Source organism: Onychostruthus taczanowskii, unplaced genomic scaffold (assembly GCF_017590055.1).
Source record: "Onychostruthus taczanowskii isolate IOZ18803 unplaced genomic scaffold, ASM1759005v1 scaffold117, whole genome shotgun sequence".
NCBI lineage: Eukaryota > Metazoa > Chordata > Aves > Passeriformes > Passeridae > Onychostruthus > Onychostruthus taczanowskii.
The window spans coordinates 1574025-1594165 of record NW_024498318.1 but is presented as its reverse complement, the minus strand read 5'-3'; the positions used below and the strand labels follow the sequence as shown (position 1 = coordinate 1594165).

The following is a 20141-nucleotide window of genomic DNA, read 5'->3' as shown; positions in this document are numbered from 1 at the left end:
AGTAGGAATTACACACTTGGAGATGGAAGGAACTGTGAAGCAGCTGAGCTGCGCAGGTTTGCTGCATGAAGACATTATTATTTATTACTTGGGAGAAATTTTTCCTTTCCCTACAAATCTTTACTGAGATTTTAACTTTTGTTTCTTTATTTATTTTAAAGCTATTTGAAAGAAATGCAGATCTTCCTTTGAAGGTTGTCTTAAGTGTTAGTAATGATTAGGATGATTTTTAAGTTGTGTTTTTGACACAAAACCAACACTCCCATCCCTGTTCCTTGTAAATCCATCCCACCAGCAGCTTCCAGTCCAATGTGCATGGAATGATTTGCAGTTCAGTTTTCCATGTGTTGCTGTAAATCCCATTTTTTGATATACACCTGTCTTTGGGTCCACGTATCGCTATCAGGAGACGAGAGCCTCTCAGGAAGGTGCACGAAATGGTTTCGTTTGTCCTCTGCACAGTGCAGCCTCCTGAGGGTCTCTGTGAGCTGTATTTGAGCACCAGTGCTCAGAGTTTTCCTGTTTTGCTGTTTTCCACAGCCTGTCAGTGTAACGGGCACAGCAGGTGTGTGAACGAGAGCATTTGTGAGAAGTGTGAGAACCTGACCACGGGCAGGCACTGCGAGACCTGCATCTCGGGCTACTACGGGGACCCCACCAACGGGGGCACGTGCCAGCGTAAGTGCTGCCCGGGCTCCTGCACTGGGCTCCTCCATGGCTTTCACTCTCTGCTCATTCCTCTGCTGTCCTAACGCTAATTATATCCTGATCATTCATGTTTGCTTTCCTGTGGGCAAGGCTCAGTTCTTGTTTCTTCAAATCAAAGACACTCAAACTGCTGACTGGAATTACTTTCTTTGCACGTAAAGATGATTTTATAGCCTCCTTTCTAAACTTGGAATGACCACGGTGAAAAATGTCTGTATTTTAGCATTTGATGATCCTGTTTTTAAAAGAAACAATGTTGATCCAAATGCCTTGAACAAATTTCTGCTTATCTAACTTGCACCTTCTATTCCATTTGGTTAATGTGTTCTGTGTTTATAGTTAAAATTGTCTGCTTCATAAAGGCTTGCCATGTTTCACTGAGGACTTGGCTGGATATCAGTTGAGGATTAGGAGAAGCCTGTTAAAATTGCATTTCAGTTTGTAAAGTGCTTTGGGACTCTTTGGCACAAAGAACCATTTTCAGCTGTGCAAGGTCCAGTTAACAACCTGGGAAAGAGTCTCCTTTGAAAGACCAGTGCATTTAATATTGACAAATATACATGGAAGACTTAGAGTTTTGATCTGCAACCTTGTGGCATAGTTTTGCACTGCTGTGAATTTTTCAGTGCACTGGCATAGGGAGACCAGCTGTAAACCAGAGACCAGCCGTGAGAGGTGCAGATGTGAGGAAAGGTGCTTCTTGCTCCTAAGAGATTTAACTGTAGAGTCATAGAGTTGTTTGGGTTGGAAGGGACCTTAAAGCTCATCTCATTCCAATTCTCTGCCCTGGCAGGGACACCTCCCACTGTCCCAGGTGGATCCCAACCCCAATGTCCAGCCTGGCCCTGGGCACTGCCAGGGATGCATAGTTCTCACCCAGCAGCAACCCCAGGTCCTTCTCCCAGGGCTGCTCTCCAGCCATTCCCCACCCATCCTGTGTTTGTGCTCTGGCTTGCTCCAGCTCCATGCAGGACCTTGCACTTGGCCTTCCATAACTGCATGAGGTTCACACAGTCCCATGTCTCTGGTCTGTCCAGGTCCCCTGGTGTGCTATCCAGGTACTCTTGGAGGCCGTCTAGGTCCGTCTGGATGTTCCCCCTCCCCTGCAGCATGCTGACCTTACCAGTTTGTTGTCACCAGCAAACTCGCTGTGGGTTCCTCAATCCCACTGCCCCTGTCACCAGCAGAGATGTTAAACAGCGCTGGCCTCAGTGAATTATGTTAGTGGAGTATAGTGAGGTGGAATGAGACAGATACGGTGATGGAAAAGGTCGAATAAAAATAACATTGCTCAGAGCAGTGTCAGTACTTCTGTGAAATGAGTGTTGGTGGTTCGTGGCCAGCCTGGAAGAATGAAGTGGAGGTGATTAATGAGTGGACATTGAAGACTTTTTATTGCTTCTTCCAAATGTGGCGACAATCCAGTAGAAAATACTTGGATATTAATTTAGGATGTTTACTGGGAGTAGTGCTGCCTTTTGGATGAACATGAGGGTCAGTAGCTGGAGCCTGGAGTTGTGTTTCAAGAGGAGGGAGATGGTGATGGTTGAGGCTATGAAGAACTTCCCAATGCACAGATGTGAAGAAGGGGGTGAAACACTCACAGGGATACAGCTGCCTCCCTTAGAACAAAGGGATATGGATTTCCAACACACAGCACAGCGACAGGGGTTCAGCAGAGGGGGTGCATCGCTGACACTTGATTTCACAATGTTGTCTGCCAGATGAAATACTGCTGATGCTCATAAACTCATTTCAGGTGAAGATACTTTGAAATGCTCTAAACTTTACTTGAAAGTAGTGAATAAATTGAGGCTGTGTTGCCTGAGAAAATACAGAATTCTACCCTGATCTTTCAGTTTTAATCACTGGATCACAACGTGCCTGTTGGTAGGTGTCGCTTTTCCATGCGTGTGGAAATGGAGAGTAAGTTCCTTTGGACTCTTGTGCATGGGGATTGTCCCAAAATAGTTTGTTGTTGAGATAATGAATGACAGACTGAAATCATCCAGATGCCTGAAAAAGAAATTAGAAAATGTGTAGAGAGATTGTGTAAATAACAGCATTCATTCCTTATCTGATGGAGCCAGTAGCTCATGTCAGAAGTGCTTTGCTGTCAAGTGCTTTGGACCCAGGTTTTTAATTTGCTGTGATTTAACACTGTTTACTGGGAAGGGGAAAGAATGAGGGAAGCAGGAACCTGGGCAGAAAGACTGAGGTGGATTGGGAAAGGGAAAGCAAGAGCAAATCATCCTATCTGATGCAGCCAGGCTGACTTCTGCCTATTAGTCATTTTTGCTTGGTGAAAACCTTTCCAGAGGGGAATTTTTCAGATAAGGATTGGCTGATGGGTAGCAGAGCTAGCTCCTCTTTTCTCCCTTCTCTCAGCTGTGGTCCTTCCATTCTTTCCCATTAATAATGTGCTGATTTCACTTTTTTTGTGCATTTGTGAGCAATACTTAGTGTAGCTGTTTTTAGAGCCCAGGGTCACAGCCATGCTGCAGACTAATGTTGTACACTCCAGCCTGACACAGAAACATCTGTGTGCTCGCACACTCACTGCCTAGTGTGAGTCCTGGGATCATGGCATGGTTTGGGTTGGAAGGGCTCTAATAGGCCATCCTGTTCCACCCCCTGCCATGGCAGGGACACCTCCCACTGCCCCAGGGTGCTCCAAACCCCAGTGGGATACCCAATGGGCACTGCCAGGGATGCAGGGGCAGCCACAGCTGCTCTGGGCACCTGTGCCAGGGCCTGCTGAACCTCCCAGGGAACAATTCCTGCCCAATATCCTGTCTAACCCTGCCCTCTTGTATTTCAATGCCTTCAGTCCTGCATATCCCTGTAAGAAGTCCCAACACAAGATTGTATTACTTGTGTTGAAAATATTTTGTCAAACTGCAGTTATTTCTCTGAAAAAATTGTTTGCATCACATCATATGCCCTGGTGTTGGCAGAGCTAGGCAGATAATACTAAGTGGCAGGTAAATCACTCCTCAGAGGTTGCTTTTAGGAAGTGTCCAAGTAGAGAAGTATTAATCAGGAAGGGCAGGAAATGCAGCACATCAAATGTAAAAATAGCTGCAAGGTGCTTTCTCTGCATTCAGGATTTTTCTGAATTTTCTGGTTAAAGTTTCCCATGAAAATATGCTGGTGGGAGATAAGGAAGTTATTTGCAAGTGAAGGGAAGGCACTATTGTGCCTGAAATCAGATTGCAGCTGTGGCAGTGCTTCTGAACACATCCCTGCAGCCTTCACTGGTGGCCCGTGAGTTGCTGGTGCCATGGACCTGCCTGGTGCCCTCTCCCAGGGCTCATGGGGGCCTGCAGGGCAGCTAAAGCACGTGGCATCGAAGAGCAGGGTTGGGCAGGTGGGTGATGGCGTTGCCATTGGGAAGCTGGCCCATCACAAGCGTGGGAAGGGCAGTAAGAACCCCATGACCATCTCTGAGCCCATGACCCGTGGTTTGTGGAGAAAATAGAAGGAACACCAACAGGTGGAAGGTGGTTCATCATCAGGCTGTTACCACGATTCACAGTCAAAATGCCATTTCCAGTGCTTTTGGGTTTCTGCTCTGTCCTCTGACTCTGGTGGGAAATTGTCCTTTGTAGACTCCAGCGAGCTTGTCTAGAACATTCTATCAATAGTTTGTTTCCAAAGTTTAAAGTTCTCTGAAAAGCCATGAGAAGTTGTCTCTGTGCATATTCCAGTAATTTAGTGAATGATCTCCAGTTACAAGCTTGTAGGAAAGTGGATAAATGAATAGATTCTGTTGTTTTAAATAGAGATATTTGAGTGTTCAGTCTTCTTGATATGGTAAAGAGCAGAGAGGAAAGAAAAATTCATGTTATTGCTCAAGATGCTGCAGTCTGCCTTTAAACAATTTGAAGTTAAAAAATAAGGAGAAACTTCATGTATGTTCATATTGAATATTGATCCAACTTCACTTTGCTTCCCTTGTGCAAAGCATAAGGAAAGAAGTACAAGACATTCTCAATAGTACTAAGGCTTATTTTTCTTTAAGTGGCACTAATGAAAAGAGTGTTTCCTTCACAGAATACAATTATTTTGTTGAATTTTCATTCAGTCTCCTTGTTCCAACAATAGGCCTTTTTGCTTCTTCCTATTTTGCTCTGTGTTGCTGCTAGGAAACCACTCATCCACATCTGAGAAGCGCAATTAAGTGTCCCTGATACAGTATAGCTTCCATTATGTGCCAACAGAAGGAAGATATCAAAAGGATTCCTAAAATAAGGTCCAAGGCTGGCAGAGATATTCAGGATGGGGACTTGATGTCTAAGAATCTGCTGGTACATTGATTGGCATGGCTGCTTAATGAAGAGGAATATGTCTTCTTAACAAGGAGGCTCCGGCCTTTAAAGCATCTTGTTCCCAGCAAGCTCAAGGACCATAAACAAGGGATCTTTGCTTTGTGTAGTTTTTTCCTTATATTGTACACTCTGCTGTGCACAGCTCCAGATGGATGCACCTGCATTGGCAGAAGGACTCCTAAATGGCACCTACCTACATGCCAGGAGTTGTTAAATCTGTTCTTGCAGTGATAGTGAACAAGATGTCAAAGTCAACTGGCTGTGTAGGCTTTGTTCTTACTTGTTGCTTTGGTTTTGGGGGTTTTTGTGAATGTTTCTCCTCTACATCTTTGTAAATAAAGGTCTCAACGTGTGTTAATACAAGCATTTAGCTTAAATCAGGAGCATTTTTATGAAGATCTCCTGTGTGTCCTTGCTGTGCTACCTTGGATCTTGAGCAGACCCAGGTGTATGAGGTGGAGTGTTCTGGGCATGCCCCAAACCTGAAGTAGTTCAGGGCTATGCAGGTTTGCTTCAACCACAACTCAATGACATTTGGCACAAAGTTATCCTAAAATATGTTGGGGAATGCACCCCAGCTAGTCCCAGCATGGACATCATCATCCTATCACCAGATGTTTTCTACTGGTGCTGTTAATAATGACATTATTTCCTCAGTAGGACTGATGAAACATTACTTTTCCCAAGGCCTGTTTAATTATTTCTGGAAAAAGCCCCTGAAATCCCACAGGTTTTGTTTTATTTTCCCAGTTCTTCTTGCAAGAGTTGTGAATTTGGCTGAAATGTGTTAACAAGCCCAAAATTATTTCAAATATTGTCTTTTCCTTCCTAGTTATGGTATCACCCCTGCTGTCTAACAATAGGAGAGGAAGCTAAATGAATTTTTGAGGCTAAAAAGCTGAGTCTAATGATGATTTCATACAAAACACCAGTCCTCAGTAGCCTGTGCTTGCTCTGTTTTGACTCACGGTTCTATTTTCATCTGCCTTCTGTAGCACAAAGAAAGCAAAGAGCACCAAATGGGTTTTCATCTGCACGTTAATTGTTGATGTATCTCAGTTTGACAACTAAAGGACTTAATTGCTGTTGAATTAGTTTCTCTTCTTCACTCAACGTTGCATCTTCTCCCCCTCTGCTCAACAGCTTGCAAGTGCAATGGCCACGCATCCGTCTGCAACACAAACACAGGGAAATGTTTCTGCACAACCAAGGGAATCAAAGGAGACGAGTGTCAGCTGTGAGTTCATTTCCCTTTTTTATTTGCAATAAAAATTGTTCACGTACCACCTTAGACACCCCTCTCCCCCAATTTTTTTAATGATTGTGTTTATGATGTCTCTGCTCATTTCTTCCTCCTGACAGTTGACTGACTGCACTGAGGGTGCAGCCAGCCGTGGGTCCCCTGGGGAATATCATGAACAGGATGATTTCCTGAAGAATTCCAATTTTAAAAACATTTCAACTGGATATATCATGCAGAAGGGATGGGTGAAAAAATCCCCATGCCCCAAACTATACATAGAATCACAGACCAGTTTGGGTTGGAAGGGACCTTAAAGCTCATCTTGCTCCAAACCCGCCTGCCATGGCAGGGCCACCTCTCTCTGCCCCAGGCTGCTCCCAGTGTCCAGCCTGGCCTTGGGCACTGCCAGGGATCCAGGGGCAGCCACAGCTGCTCTGGGAATTGCAGCCCAGCCCCTGCCCACCCTCCCAGGCAGGAATTCCTTGCCAAGATCCCAGCCCAATCTGCCCTTTGCCAGTGGGAGCCATTCCCTGTGTGCTGTCCCTGCAGGCCTTGTCCCCAGTCCCTCTGCAGCTCTCCTGGGGCCCCTCCAGGCCCTGCCAGGGGCTCTGAGCTCTGCCTGGAGCCTTCCCTTCTCCAGGGAACATTCCCAGCTCTCCAGCCTGGCTCCAGAGCAGAGGGGCTCCAGCCCTGCAGCAGCTCTGGGGCCTGCTCTGGGCTCTCTCTGCTTTGCTTTATCCCTCAGTAGCTTCTTTTTAATCGGTACATTTCACCGTCCGTGCTCCCTGATGTTGTTCAGTGGGAGTGTAAATATATCCGAAATGAGCCTTTGACATTCGAGCAGTTTAATGGAGCAGTTTTAGAGCAACAAATTTGCTGGAGGTTTCTCTGTAACATAACAGAAATGCTTTTAGTGTAATGTTAGGGGAAATAATTTAATTCCAAATAATTTCATTGCCAGGTTTATTTTTAAAGCATTGCTCACATGAGTAAACATTTATAGGATAGAACCTGGAATAGCCATAAATGACTAAGCTAATCCAGTTCCATGCATTGTAGAGAGCTAATAAATACCTTCCAAGTGGATGCAGATGTTAATATCCAGAATTTTATATTGCACTTTTACTGCATATGAGTTGGACTTGCAGGGAACATGGCATTTCTTCATCAGCCCAGTCTAGCTCAGACATTCGTCTTTAATTGTGTACTGCTCTCAGCACAGGTTGTGTTTTCTGGTATTTAGTGGCTGGGAATAAGTAGAATGGCAAAAAAAAATCCATTTATTAAAAAAATGTATATTCTTTTTAGGTGTGAAGTAGAAAACAGATATCAGGGAAATCCACTTAAAGGAACGTGTTACTGTGAGTACCCTTGGGATTTTGTTTGGAGATAAAAAATGTGCTTGAAGTTTAAAATTACTTATTTAAAACTTGTTTCAGTTGCCTCAGCATGTGTTTAAAGTATGGGAGATTAAGGAAGGGACTGAAAAATAGCTGTAAAAACCTTCACTTTTCTCAAATACGTTGTTTAAAGAGAATGCAAATACTTTTCTTGATAAGGTCCATGTGATGATTGGATCTTTTGAACAATGTTTTGAATGTTTTTCATGTGACTGAGATGAAATCTGGTCTTTTGGAGAGCACTCTAAACTATATTCCTAACAGGTAAAAAACAAAGTATCCTTAGAATTTTTAGAAATGCAAAATACTGTTTATTTTAAATTCTGGTCCAGGTTAGAATGGATTTCAAAATTGCCACGTTTCCTCTGAAATGAGCAGTTGGATTCCCATGCAGCTCCAGAAGATCCTTTGCCAAGATTCAGATTACCTAATGGAAACTTTCCAGCTTCTGTTTGCAAATATTAGCAATCAGCAGCCTGGCAGGCTTGGAGAGATGGAATCTTAAATTACATAAAGTCTCCAGTAGTGGTTTTGTCCAGCACAGAAATGATCAGCTGGCTGGTTTTGGCTTATTTGAGTTCTGCTTGTGTGGCCAAACAAGGGCGCTGCTGGCTCCTCATGGCATCTCTGTGTAAGAATGACCAAATTTCTTGCTGAAATGGCAGGGATGGTTAAGTGGGCAAACAGTGGGGAAAGGCAGAACTTTGCAGCTCTTACAGGAAAAACCTTGTGCTGTTCAGATCCGGTCTTGCTTGGTTTCGTTCCCTGACTGTTTCTTCGTGCTGTGTCCGGATGGACACCAGCAGCTTGTCTGACTTGTGTCAGTCCTGTGAGGGGTCCTGACTTGTGTCAGTACTGGGAGGCAGAGAGAGAGAAACAGCACCTGGTGTGTCAGCTCCTGCTTATTATTGCTGGGAATATCTCTGCATGGCTTCAGGAATATGCACAGGTGACAGTCGTGTGCAGTAGTGGAAGGGTACTGAGGTGGGTGGGTGCATCCCCACAAGTGGCTGTGGCTTACACCAGCCCAGGCAGACAGGAGCAGGCAAGGACAGACAGACAGACCAGAGGCTGCTCCTGGCATGCCTGGCTGTGATGTGTCCCAGAGCAGGATGGCAGCTAGCTTCAACACTAACCAGCTGCTCTGTAGCACCTCTCCCAGGAAAATCTGTTGATGTGCAGAAACCTGGAATGGGGGGACCATTGTCCCCTTCCAAGTGGGAATTACACAGCTACTGAGCTTTTCTGCTATTCCCTTTGATCACCACGGTATTGCAGGCTGGAAAAGTAAATCTTTTGGCATGTTTTTTACAGTGTATTGGTAGGAATATTGATTTAGATCAAGGTTGGAGGCTGTTGCCTGGCAAGTATAATAAGCCACCTCTCCTCCCTCTCTAGGCTCAGCTCCTGGAGTTTTTTGTTCCTTATGTAGGTTGAAGTAATTTGCAGCAGTGTCACGACAGTGTTGTGTCCTGGTTGTCCAAGAAACCCTTCAGTGACATCATGCCTTCCTTTACAGAAGTTACTTTATTCCAGGAGATGGGATAACTGTCTCCCTGCATTCCTTACAGATACTCTCCTCATCGACTATCAGTTCACCTTCAGCCTTTCCCAGGAGGATGATCGCTATTACACAGCAATCAACTTTGTAGCAACACCTGAAGAGGTACATTTTCTATTTTCCCTTTTAACTTTGTCCTTTGTCTTCTCTTGGCCCTGGAGGCAATGAGTTGTTACAGTTCTCTGGGTCTTTAGGTGTAGTCTTGTGATATGGAAGGAGTGTCCTGCTCCATGAAGCAACCAGAGATTTTTGACCTTGGCTTGGCTGTGCAGTCCCAAATCATCAGGAAGATTTCATAAAGAACCACAGCTGATTCTTACCAGTTGGTGGAACAACCTCTGAGCCATGGCAGTATTTTTTAAATCACAGACCAGTTTGAGTTGGAAGGGACCTTAAAGCTCATCTTGCTCCAAATCCGCCTGCCATGGCAGGGACACCTCCCACTGTCCCAGGTGGATCCAACCCCAGTGTCCAGCCTGGCCTGGGACACTGCCAGGGATCCAGGGCAGCCACAGCTGCTCTGGGAATTGCAGCCCAGCCCCTGCCCACCCTCCCAGGCAGGAATTCCTTGCCAAGATCCCAGCCCAATCTGCCCTTTGCCCGTGGGAGCCATTCCCTGTGTGCTGTCCCTGCAGGCCTTGTCCCCAGTCCCTCTGCAGCTCTCCTGGAGCCCCTGCAGGCACTCCTTAGGCACTTCTCTTCTGCAGGCTGAACAGTCCCATCTCTCCCAGCCTGTCTCCAGAGCAGAGATGTTTTGCTCGTTTTCACCCCGTATCTTGTGTCTCAGTTCTCCCTTTGATATTCTGTACACATGACTTCTTTGTTATGTTTTCCTCAAGGAAGCGAACACTTCTTCCAGAAAATATAGTATGTAGTTTTTAGCTTGATGCATTTTCTTTATGTAAGTAACAAATTTCAAGATAATTTTTTGTAGCAATGATTTCCTAGGAAACAGTACAGCAAAACTGCTTATCCTAAAAATGGGGTTTCTTTTTTTGTTTCTTCCTTTAGCAAAACAGAGACCTGGACATGTTCATCAATGCATCTAAAAACTTCAACCTCAACATTACTTGGTCCACAAGTTTTGCAGGTAAGTTGAGGATGATCTAAGTAACTCAGGAGATTTTTTCATTTAGCAGTTTCTGAAAAAGGCAAATTTAAATGGGAAAATTTTGGGGGGTTTTTAACCTATGTACTTTTTGCATAGTGTTATTAAATTGTCAGCCTGAGGGGGAAAGTAAAATGTTAAAAAAAAACTATGTTTTCAACTTTAATAGTGTATTTTGTAACCATTGAACGTGCAAATTTGGTTTTTTACAATGCAGCATCTTGTACACAGTGGTTTTGATAATGCAGTGCAGCTTAACATAGTCAATTTTGAATGGTTATTTTTTTAAAATTAGAATTTAGGATGGTTTGCCCTTTTGGTTGTTTTCTTAAATACACCTTGAAATATCTTCTCTTGCTACTTATTACAACAGCTGGTACACAGGCTGGGGAGGAAATTCCAGTTGTTTCCAGGACTAATATAAAAGAATACAAGGACAGTTTCTCCAATGAGAAATTTGATTTCCGCAACAACCCAAACATCACCTTCTTTGTTTATGTCAGCAATTTCACCTGGCCCATAAAAATACAGGTAAGAGCTGCTAATATATGTCAAATTGTTTAAAGGTGCTTTTTCTATTTCTCTCAAAACTGTGGGAGTTTGCTGTGCTTGGAGTAGTCGAAGCTGAGCCAGCCTGGTGTAATCCCAGAGCAGACAGAGTTTGATGTTCCTGGGTAAGAGGGAGAGAGGGTGTGAGGCATCTTCTGATGTTGCCTCAGCCCAGTGGATCTGAAGATGTGCTGTGAAAGAGAAACACTCACTTATTAACAGGGCCGTGTTTGACTTCAAATGTGCAGATCTTGATGTTGTAGAAAAAGACTGATAAAGCTAAAAAGGAAGCGTGGAAAGAGCAGACAGAGGAAATGCTTCAATAGCTCTTCAGTGCCTGGTACTCAAAAGGCCCAGCTGAAGGGCCACCCCCTTTCTCTTGCTGCTGCCTTAGGCTGGTGACACGTGCAGGACCAGCACTCATCCTTCCCCTTCATTCAGGGTAGTTGGTTGGCAGGCAGTGCCTGGGGCACCAGGCTGGCCGTGGTGATGAAGTGGTGCAGGAGGAGCAGTGGGTGAAACGAGGTGGTGATAAAATCAGACAAAATCACTTTCTGACTGGTGGTCATAAAATCAGACAGAATCACTCTGTGATTGGTGATAAAATCAGACAGAATCACTCTGTGATTGGTGATAAAATCAGACAGAATCACTCTGTGATTGCGATCACAGATCCTGCAGCTGCTGAGACTCACAACTCAGAGCAGCCTCAGCCACCTTCTTGCAGTGGGCTGGTCAAGTATCAGCTCCCTGTGTGCTCAGAGTGATGTGGGTGTTTGAAGGACAAAGTCCTTGGAGGTCTGGAGCAGAGATCATGGAATGGTTTGGGTTGGAAGGGGCTTTAAAGTGGTCTTGTCCCACCTGCTGCCATGGGCAGGGACAGCTTTGGCCAGCCCAGCTAGCTCCAGCCCTGTCCAGCCTCGAGCAGTTACAAGGATGTGGTAGCCACAAATCTCAACTAAAGCTTGGCATATTTGAATTCTGCCTTATTGAAGAAACTTGGTGAAATATGGGACCCCAAATCCTTCCATCTTCACCCTTGTTCATGCGATTGTTTTGTGAAAGCTGACATTTCACATTAATGCACTCAGTGTTTCAAATGTATTGGTCAGGCAAGCTCACTCTTTCAGCAAAAATAATGCACAGGATAATACTGAGCAAGAAAATGAGATCCACCTGGAAAAAGGTCCTTAAGCTATAGTGATATTTTTCCTGAATTTTTAAAAAAGTATTAGGAATACTTGTGAAATGTTCTTATCACCTTCTCCTAAAGATACTGGGTTTTAATTACTTGGGAAACTTTGTCTTGTTGATTGCAGGCTGGCTTTGGACTCTTTTTAATATCACTTACAGTTTTGGTAATCAGTTTGCAGCTGGAGAGTTTTTACTTCATAAACTGGTAAATTCTTAGTTTATTTTCAAGTCCTGATTTTTAAATGTGGAGGAGTTGATGAGCTGCAATTTAAAATCTTTGTCATTGGATACTCAAGTAGCAAGTCCCAAACCTCCTCATTTTCCTGTAAGTACTACTTGTAGGGGAAGTAGCATCTGTGTACAAAGGTGAGCACTTATGCAATGATGTATTTAATATTTGAGCTTCTCTTTCATCAGATTCATAATTGCAGGAGTCAGGAAAAAAAGTAATATTTTTTTTTAACCTTATCCGTTATTTTGATTGATATTTGATTTTCCATAATCAGCGCTGGACTGTACCATACCCTGATTTATTTCTTTGTTATTTATTGCTGCAGAACTGTGTGTTAGGGATACAGCTGACTGGTTTTTCTCTTACCACTCCTTACAGCATCCACTCTTCCCTTCCAATTCTGGTTTCCTTTACTTGTATGGTTGAAACATCTCTTGCTGCTTTGTTTTCATTTCCTGAGCAATGGCACAGCTTGATTTCTGCCAGTTCTTATTTTATCTCTTTACTTCTTGCTGGCTTTAAAGAATGAATCCTTTCCTCTCCTTAATACAAAGTCTCTCTAATTGATCCTCATGTCCCTTTCGAGGTTAGCTCTGAGGATGCAGCTTTCAAATAGTTTTGCATCTTTGACCTGAGAGAAATATTTAGATGGCAGCTTTCCCATTCCTGATCTCCTTAGTCCACTTGATTTTTACTGTTTGATTTCATTTCTCATAGTTAAAGAGTGAACTTTGATTCTCTTACAACACTTAACCTCTCTTTATCCTTAATTTAATGTGAATGTGCTTGTATGCACTCAATCCAAGTTAATGTTTTATTACCAGCTCTTCTTAGTGTCTTTATTACTTGCCAAAACCAAGTCTAAAATAGCACCAGCTCATTCATTGAGACACAGTTTTTGTGAAGAAGTCTGGCAGCGACCAGCAGTCTGTGGTCCATAGAATTTCTGTCAGTTTCCTCTTCAGTGCATAGCTAAAAACCAGAACTAACTGTGTCCTTTCAGGTCTTGTACAATCTGCCGTGAGGGATTGACCTTCCCTCAGCTGCAACCTGTGTCCCTACCTGTCCCTTCCATACCCCAATTTTCTTCATTTTTGTGAATTCATGGCTCTCTGTAGTTTGTGTTCGATATGATAAAATAGAAGCTAAATCATGGTACAGGTTTTTGGGACAAAAATTTTTTTGGACAAATGCCCAGAGAAGCTGTGGCTGCTCCATCCCTGGAAGTGTTTCAGGCCAGGTTGGATGGGGCTTGGAGTGCCCTGGTCTAGTGGAAGGTGTCCCTGCCGATGTCAGGGGAGTGGATTGACACGAGCTTTAAGATCCCTTCCAACCTCATTCTCTGATTCTGTGATTTTAAGACTTCCTGGCCATCAGTCCTTGACTCATCCCATGCTACATTCTTCTCAGGAATAGTTTTTATTCAGAGCTTTCCTTCTCTCATTTGTTTTTCCAAGGGGTTCATCCCTGATTTCCCTGCAGAAAAGTTCCTGTGCTGTTGGGATCAGTCCTTCAGGGCAGACTGGCTTGTTAATTAAAACTCCATGTTGCAGTATGGCCAGGATGCAAACTGTTCTCTTATCTTCTAGCTCGTCTCCTCCAGTATTCCTCATTGCACCCCCTCTATTAAACTGTCACACAGCGACAGAACATGTTTCAATTTCCTCTGGAAATTACACTGATTTTAATAGAGTGTGTCAAAGTCAGGAAAACTCTGCTCCTGCCAAGCTGCTGGAAATTATTCTGTCCTCATGTATGTGCATCACCTGGCAGCTCATGCGTGTGCTTGGGCTGCTCCTGGGCAGTGCAGCATGTCCAAGTCATATTTTAGGGGTTTATTCTTTGTTTGACTCTCTTAGTACTGACTGTCATTGTGCACACACTCACTTGTCCTGGCTTATTTTCAATTTCAGTACAACAGATGTATTTAAACATGAGTGTTTATACAAAATTTTGCAACAGAAAACTTTATAAATGTAGCTTTTACTGCAAAGGAATTCTACAATCCACATTATTTTGTTTTTCTAAGTATTGCAAACTTTATCTTGAAGTCCTTGATTGAAATCTGTCTCTTATTTATTCTCTCTCCTTGCCTGTTAAAATCTGCACTTGGAAAGTGTAAGTGCTCCTTTGTGTAAGAGATGTGTGTCCTTGCCAATACTCAGTTCTGGCTCTTCTTTCCCACCTCATGCTCCACCTTGCTCCACCTCTTTTTCAAACCACTTCAGTTCATTTATTTTTTAAAGTATATTAGTTTAGGATGCTTTCCCCGCCTGGTTAATGACTTAAAATAATTATTCAGTAAAAGAACTAAAGCAGCAAAATGCAGAAAGCCTTCAAAATACAGCAATCTTCTTCCTAATTCCTCCTTTCTGAGCAATTCCAACCATGAAGGAGTTCACTTAAAGCCTTACTTTGCCAAGCTTTACTGAAAATCCTGGTAAGGTCTTGTCAACAGTGTCTGGATATTTCCATTTAGCAAACCCCAGCTGTTCACCTTCCTCTCCTCAGCTTGGCTCTAAACATTCCCTATCTTCCCCCAAGGGAGTCCATCCTTTAGGAAAGGACATTAGTGGGCATTGAGGGATTGAGATTTTTTTTCACTTATGTAAATGTAATAGTAATCTTTCCCCCACTATTCTTTCTCTTTGCTTAATCTTCATTGTGAGTTTGCTTTGTTATTCTTTCCAAACTTAGCTCAGAGTAGAAGAAAGACACTGACTGTAAATAATCTGCTGTACAATAGCACAGTACGAAGCAAAGGAATTCAGTGCAGAAACTTTCAGAGGAGTTCTCTTCATGGGTTTCAATCCATGCAAAGTCAGTTCACTCTGAGGTGAAACTGCAGTTCTGGGGCTGACAAGTAGTTAATGGTAAGAATTTTTAAACTCTCTTAGATACCTGTGTAAGTGTCAGCAGGTTTTAACACTGTTTAAACTTGTGTGTATTTACCTGGGGCCGAGTCCAGTGAGTGAATTGCTCTCCAGAATGTACAGGAGGGTGAAAATTCGATCTGCTAATACAGGAAACTCTCCCCTCACTGTAAGATTTCTTCTTCATCACAATTTTCTGCTGATGGTGTCTGCTACCACTCGCTAAATACAAATTGGTGGTTTAGTCTTGTTTCATACCCAAACTATTGTTTATATTCACTAATGTTCTGTCCCATTTGATATTTGATTTTTTCCTCTCAGATTCCGAGCATCTTGCATTGATCTCTATGTTCTGAGAATGTGTAAGACGTTTAGGAGCTGATTAAGGCAAAACCAGTTTGTAATTGTATCATTAACTGGCAATTGCCTCCTGTCTTTCCTTCGTGTTGGTTGAAGGATTTTGATTTGAACACGCTTAAATGTTAATTATGAACCAAATGCTTCAAGAAACAAAAAGAGGCGAAGGAATTTTGCAGTCTTTGCATACAAAATGTACCATTTGCAAAATCTCATTAGGTATTTACTGTATATCATTTTCTTGTCAATTCATTGTCGTGTTGGGCTTCAAAAAGTGCCACTGTGACTGCACAGCATCTCTGCACGTGCAGCGTGGTGGAAGCTGCAGCAGCATTGCATAGCTCCCACTGTTTGAAGTGCTTTTGAGAACCAGTGGGAAACATTCAACTCACTGAAATTGTTGCCTTCCACTCATAGATTTCATAAAGGCTGTAATGGAAAAATAGCTAAAATTGCCTCTGCTGTCTTCAATTTTAGTTTCTCAAACTTTCTTCTGATTTCCTTTACTTGATTTATTTCAGGATGGTTTATCTATATAGTCTCCTTTATATCTTTATCCCTTTTACTCAGTTCACAGAACAAACAGGTTTGGAGGGGCCTGAAAGACAATCTGTGGATTGTTTAGCTCAGTCACATATGTGTTGTCATAGTTACTCTGTCTCCAGAGATGCTGTTTACCCTGACAGGAAGGTCCTGGTGAGCCCACTCCCAGTGCTGTATTGCTCTCTGGTTCCTCTGCTGAAAGGGTGAGTGGTGAGCTGCAAGGTGAAACAATTCATGGCCCCTCAGCGGATGGCAGCTGGCACCAGGGGTGTCAGGAGGGGCAAGTGCAGAAACTGTCACTCATGGGACCTGGAAATTTGGGGCAGGCTCAAATTAAACTGTGCTGTAGTTAAACCAGAATTTGGTCTGTGGTGCTTTCTTTTGGTAGTGATCCAGGTGACTGTCACAAGTCACTGTGTTTGGACTGGCACACAGAATCCTGGAATCACAGATGGATTTGGACTGGAAGAGACCTTAAAGACCATCTAAGTGAAACCTCTGTCATGAGCAGGGACACTTTCCAGTATCCCAGGGTGCTCCAAACCCCATCCCACCTTGCCTGGAACAATTCCAGGGACGGGGCAATCACAGCTTCTCGGGGCATCCTGTGCCATGGCCTCACAGGGAAGAATTTCAAATCCTGTCTAACCCTTCCTCTGGCAGTGGGAAGCCATTCTCCCTTGTCCTGGAACTCCGGGCCCTTGTCGCCAGTCCCACCCAACTTTAGGCTCTGGGAGGGGCTATAAGGTCATCCCAGAGCCTTCTCTTTCCAGGCTGAACATTCCCACCTCTCCCAGCCTGGCTCCACAGGAGAAATCCAGGTGTCACAGCTCCAGCTGCTCTATACAGATCCATTGCAGGTGCAATCCCCAGGAATGAGATGTCAGCCATTAGCTGAGGTGCTCTTTAATGAACCCCTTCATTCGGGGCCCTCCCTCTCTGCCTTCTGTTGCTTTTCTTAAATTCCCATTGCCAGGATGACTGCATCCAACCTTGGAAGGAAAAGGCTCATTTTAGTGCTCCGGTGAAGAGCTGCAGTGCTGCGTGAAGTGAGATTTCTGATAGATGTGGGAGGACAACTGTGCTCCTGTTAAACCTTTCAGATCTGCCACTTTCTTGGATTCAGGTGCTTTGTATATTAGACCTGGGACTGCTGATTTTTTTTAAGACCTTTTTCTTCTATCCTGAGCTGTTTTAAGGGAATAGCTGAAGCTCTGTTCTTTCACAGGCATCAAAAGACTTCTCTGCCTCCCTCTGCAGCCCAAGGGTTTCCCAAAGGATTGTGTTATAGTTACTAATTGCCTCCTTTGACCTGGGAACAGTTCCCACTGATTTCCAGTGATATGCTGAACATGTCTGTAGGGATGTAGGGGAGCAAACTCCCTTCACATCTGGTTGGCTCGGCAGAGCTGGCAGTGATGTTGGAAAGAGGTCTTTTCCCTAGCCCGGAGGTATTTCCTCTCTTGTTTGTAGGCAGAGTTCAGGTGGAGCCACCTGGTGTCAGCTGCGTTTTGGAGTCAGATGAATTTTACACTAGGCTGAAATTCTGCTGAGGAATGGCTATTGTATTTTCTTATGCTGAATGTGGCTTTTCAAGTTGGAAATATTAGCCAGTATTTTGCGAACTGCCAGGAATTACATTTTTAAGAAGACTCCACAGTTCTCAAAGCACTCACTCTGATCTTTATCATTGTTTATTTCAATGCTTCATTGCTGCTGTGTCCTCCAGTAGGTAAATACTGAAGCCTTCTGAAATTCTCATTGTTCAAAGTAAGGCTCCTTCATTAAAGCAGTTTTGATTTGCAATTCTTCTAATGCTCTTCCCCATCAACCTGCTAGTTTTATTTGCAGCATTACCCCTAAAAGAGGTGGTCTGCATTAGCAAGAATCTTAATATCACTTTCAATTAAGCTTTAATTTTATTTGCCATTCATGTTTAGTGTAGTTCAGGAAGCATTTGTTTTCCTCCAGAGCTAAATGATGGATGACACTTTGCTACAGCCAAGGAAAGCTTTGGGGTACCCTTGGCTCCTGCCAGGTGAGGACAGGCCCAAAACAGAGCTGGAGGAACAGCAGATCCTCACACATTCCTTTTATTTTAGGCTTTCAGCCTCTTCAGGTGGCATGAGCCTTGCCAGCAGTGATGCTCTCTGCCTTTCCCTCTTTGAGGTTTACAGCCTGACTAAAAGGCTTTGATAATCCGTGGAAAGAGTGAAGAAACCATCCACAGTTAAAAAGCAGGGCCTGAACTGTCTCAAATGCATTGATTTGTCTCTGGAAGGAGGCTTAGATATTTGATACAGGATAAATAATCCTTGAGGACTGGATGTGGCCTGTGGAGGTTTCCAGTCTTTCTCTAAATTAGAGTGTCATTCTCAAACCAAAAGCAACAGTTTCATTGAATGAGAGCTCTCAGTGAGGGCAAAGGAGAAGTATCTTTGTTGTTGGCCAAAGAGAATAAAACACATTCAGATAGGTAGGGATTGCTCTAATAAAATAATGATGTAGGCTTGAAATCGCAGTGAGGTTGCTGATCTGGACAGCTTTCCTGCCAGGTCCTCATGTGCCTCGTGCATATTTAACAAGAAAGAGATGTAAGTGCAGAGATAAAATAATCCTCAACTCTCTGGGACCCTTTATTCCAAAAATGTTCTTTTTTTCTGTTGCTTCTGAAAGCATTGCAATGCCTAAGTTGTTTGCTAATGATGGCCCTTGCCTTTCCTTAGCTGTAACTGCAGGTGCTTTTGAGCCTCTCTCCCTGCATCTCTCTCGCCATGTGAGAGTTTTTCTTGAAACCCAACAACGAAACGTAAATCAATTTGTTAATCTGATGAAATTTGCTGTTGAATGTAATTACTTTTGGAGACATGCAATTACATGCTGATTTTTCAGAATAGGCAAACTGACATCTTCTACTGTGGGATGGAAAGATTTAAAACAGAACAGTTAAATGGTCCTTTAAAACATGAAACAGCTGCTGGTGTTTTATCTGCTCCTGCCACCTTATTTTTGGCATCAGCTGATGACATTTTTCTCCTTTTAGAAGTTGTTCCCTTTTCGATTAAGTAATATTTTTGTTAGCACCTTCTTAAATCCTTTAAAAAGAGGATTTCTCTCACAGGCAGTTAACCCTTGGCAGGAGGTGGTGCCACTTCAGTCCTTTTTGCAGGAGGTTGTAGCGTGAACAATCCTGAAAATTGTTCATGCCAGATTTTCCCCAGGTGCTGTGTTGGGAGGGAGGGGTGGATTTTTATCAGAGATTCATGGAATGGTTTGGGCTGGAAGGGAGATGAAGGATCATCTCATCCCAGCCCTGCCATGGCAGGGACACCTCCCACTGTCCCAGGTGCTCCAGCCCCAGTGTCTAGCCTGGCCTTGGGCACTGCCAGGGATCCAGGGGCAGCCCCAGCTGCTCTGGGCACCTGTGCCAGGGCCTCACACCATGCCAGGGAACAATTCCTAACTGCCAATATCCCACCCAGCCCTGCCCTGTGCCAGTGGGAGCCATTCCCTGTGTGCTGTCCCTGCAGGCCTTGTCCCCAGTCCCTCTGCAGCTCTCCTGGAGCTCCTTTAGGCATTTGAAGGGGCAATGAAGTCTTGGGGTTTTACATCTGCCGCTTGGGATTTCTTGGGATTTTACATCTGCTGTTTGGGATTTCTTGGGATGAGCTGTAGTGACTCACATAACTTTTGTGAGATTTATTGTGATACCTTTCTACAGCACTGGAAGTCTTTGAATGCCTGTTGCAAAACTTCAGCTGCATAAATAAGAAAAGTTACAGGATACCAGAGAGCAACAGTCTGCAATTCAGATTTTATAATACCAGGAGCATTTCTTGGGTTGTGTTTTATTGAGATCTGACATATATATTGATTGCCTTAATTTTAAGGAAACTGATTTTTTTCTCTCTTTTTGAATGCAGGGCTGGAAAATATATTAAAAAATTGTAGAATTAATTTTCTGTGGAAGCTAAGTCCAAATAAGGCATTAATTTCTTCTGGGTGAGGCCAGTGCTGGTTGCTTGAAGTTGCTGTATTTCTG

At 43.6% G+C, this 20141-nt stretch overlaps 1 protein-coding gene across 1 annotated transcript in view; it reads left to right on the top strand.

The window, feature by feature from the left end:
- Positions 1-20141, top strand: part of ATRN (attractin) — a 143409-nt gene that overhangs the window by 69600 nt on the left and 53668 nt on the right. Inside the window, exons 19-24 of the mRNA XM_041427574.1 lie at positions 541-678; positions 6183-6276; positions 7591-7643; positions 9254-9348; positions 10255-10333; positions 10725-10882. Coding sequence (XP_041283508.1) covers positions 541-678; positions 6183-6276; positions 7591-7643; positions 9254-9348; positions 10255-10333; positions 10725-10882 — 617 coding nt within the window. The remainder of the gene's footprint in view (positions 1-540; positions 679-6182; positions 6277-7590; positions 7644-9253; positions 9349-10254; positions 10334-10724; positions 10883-20141) is intronic.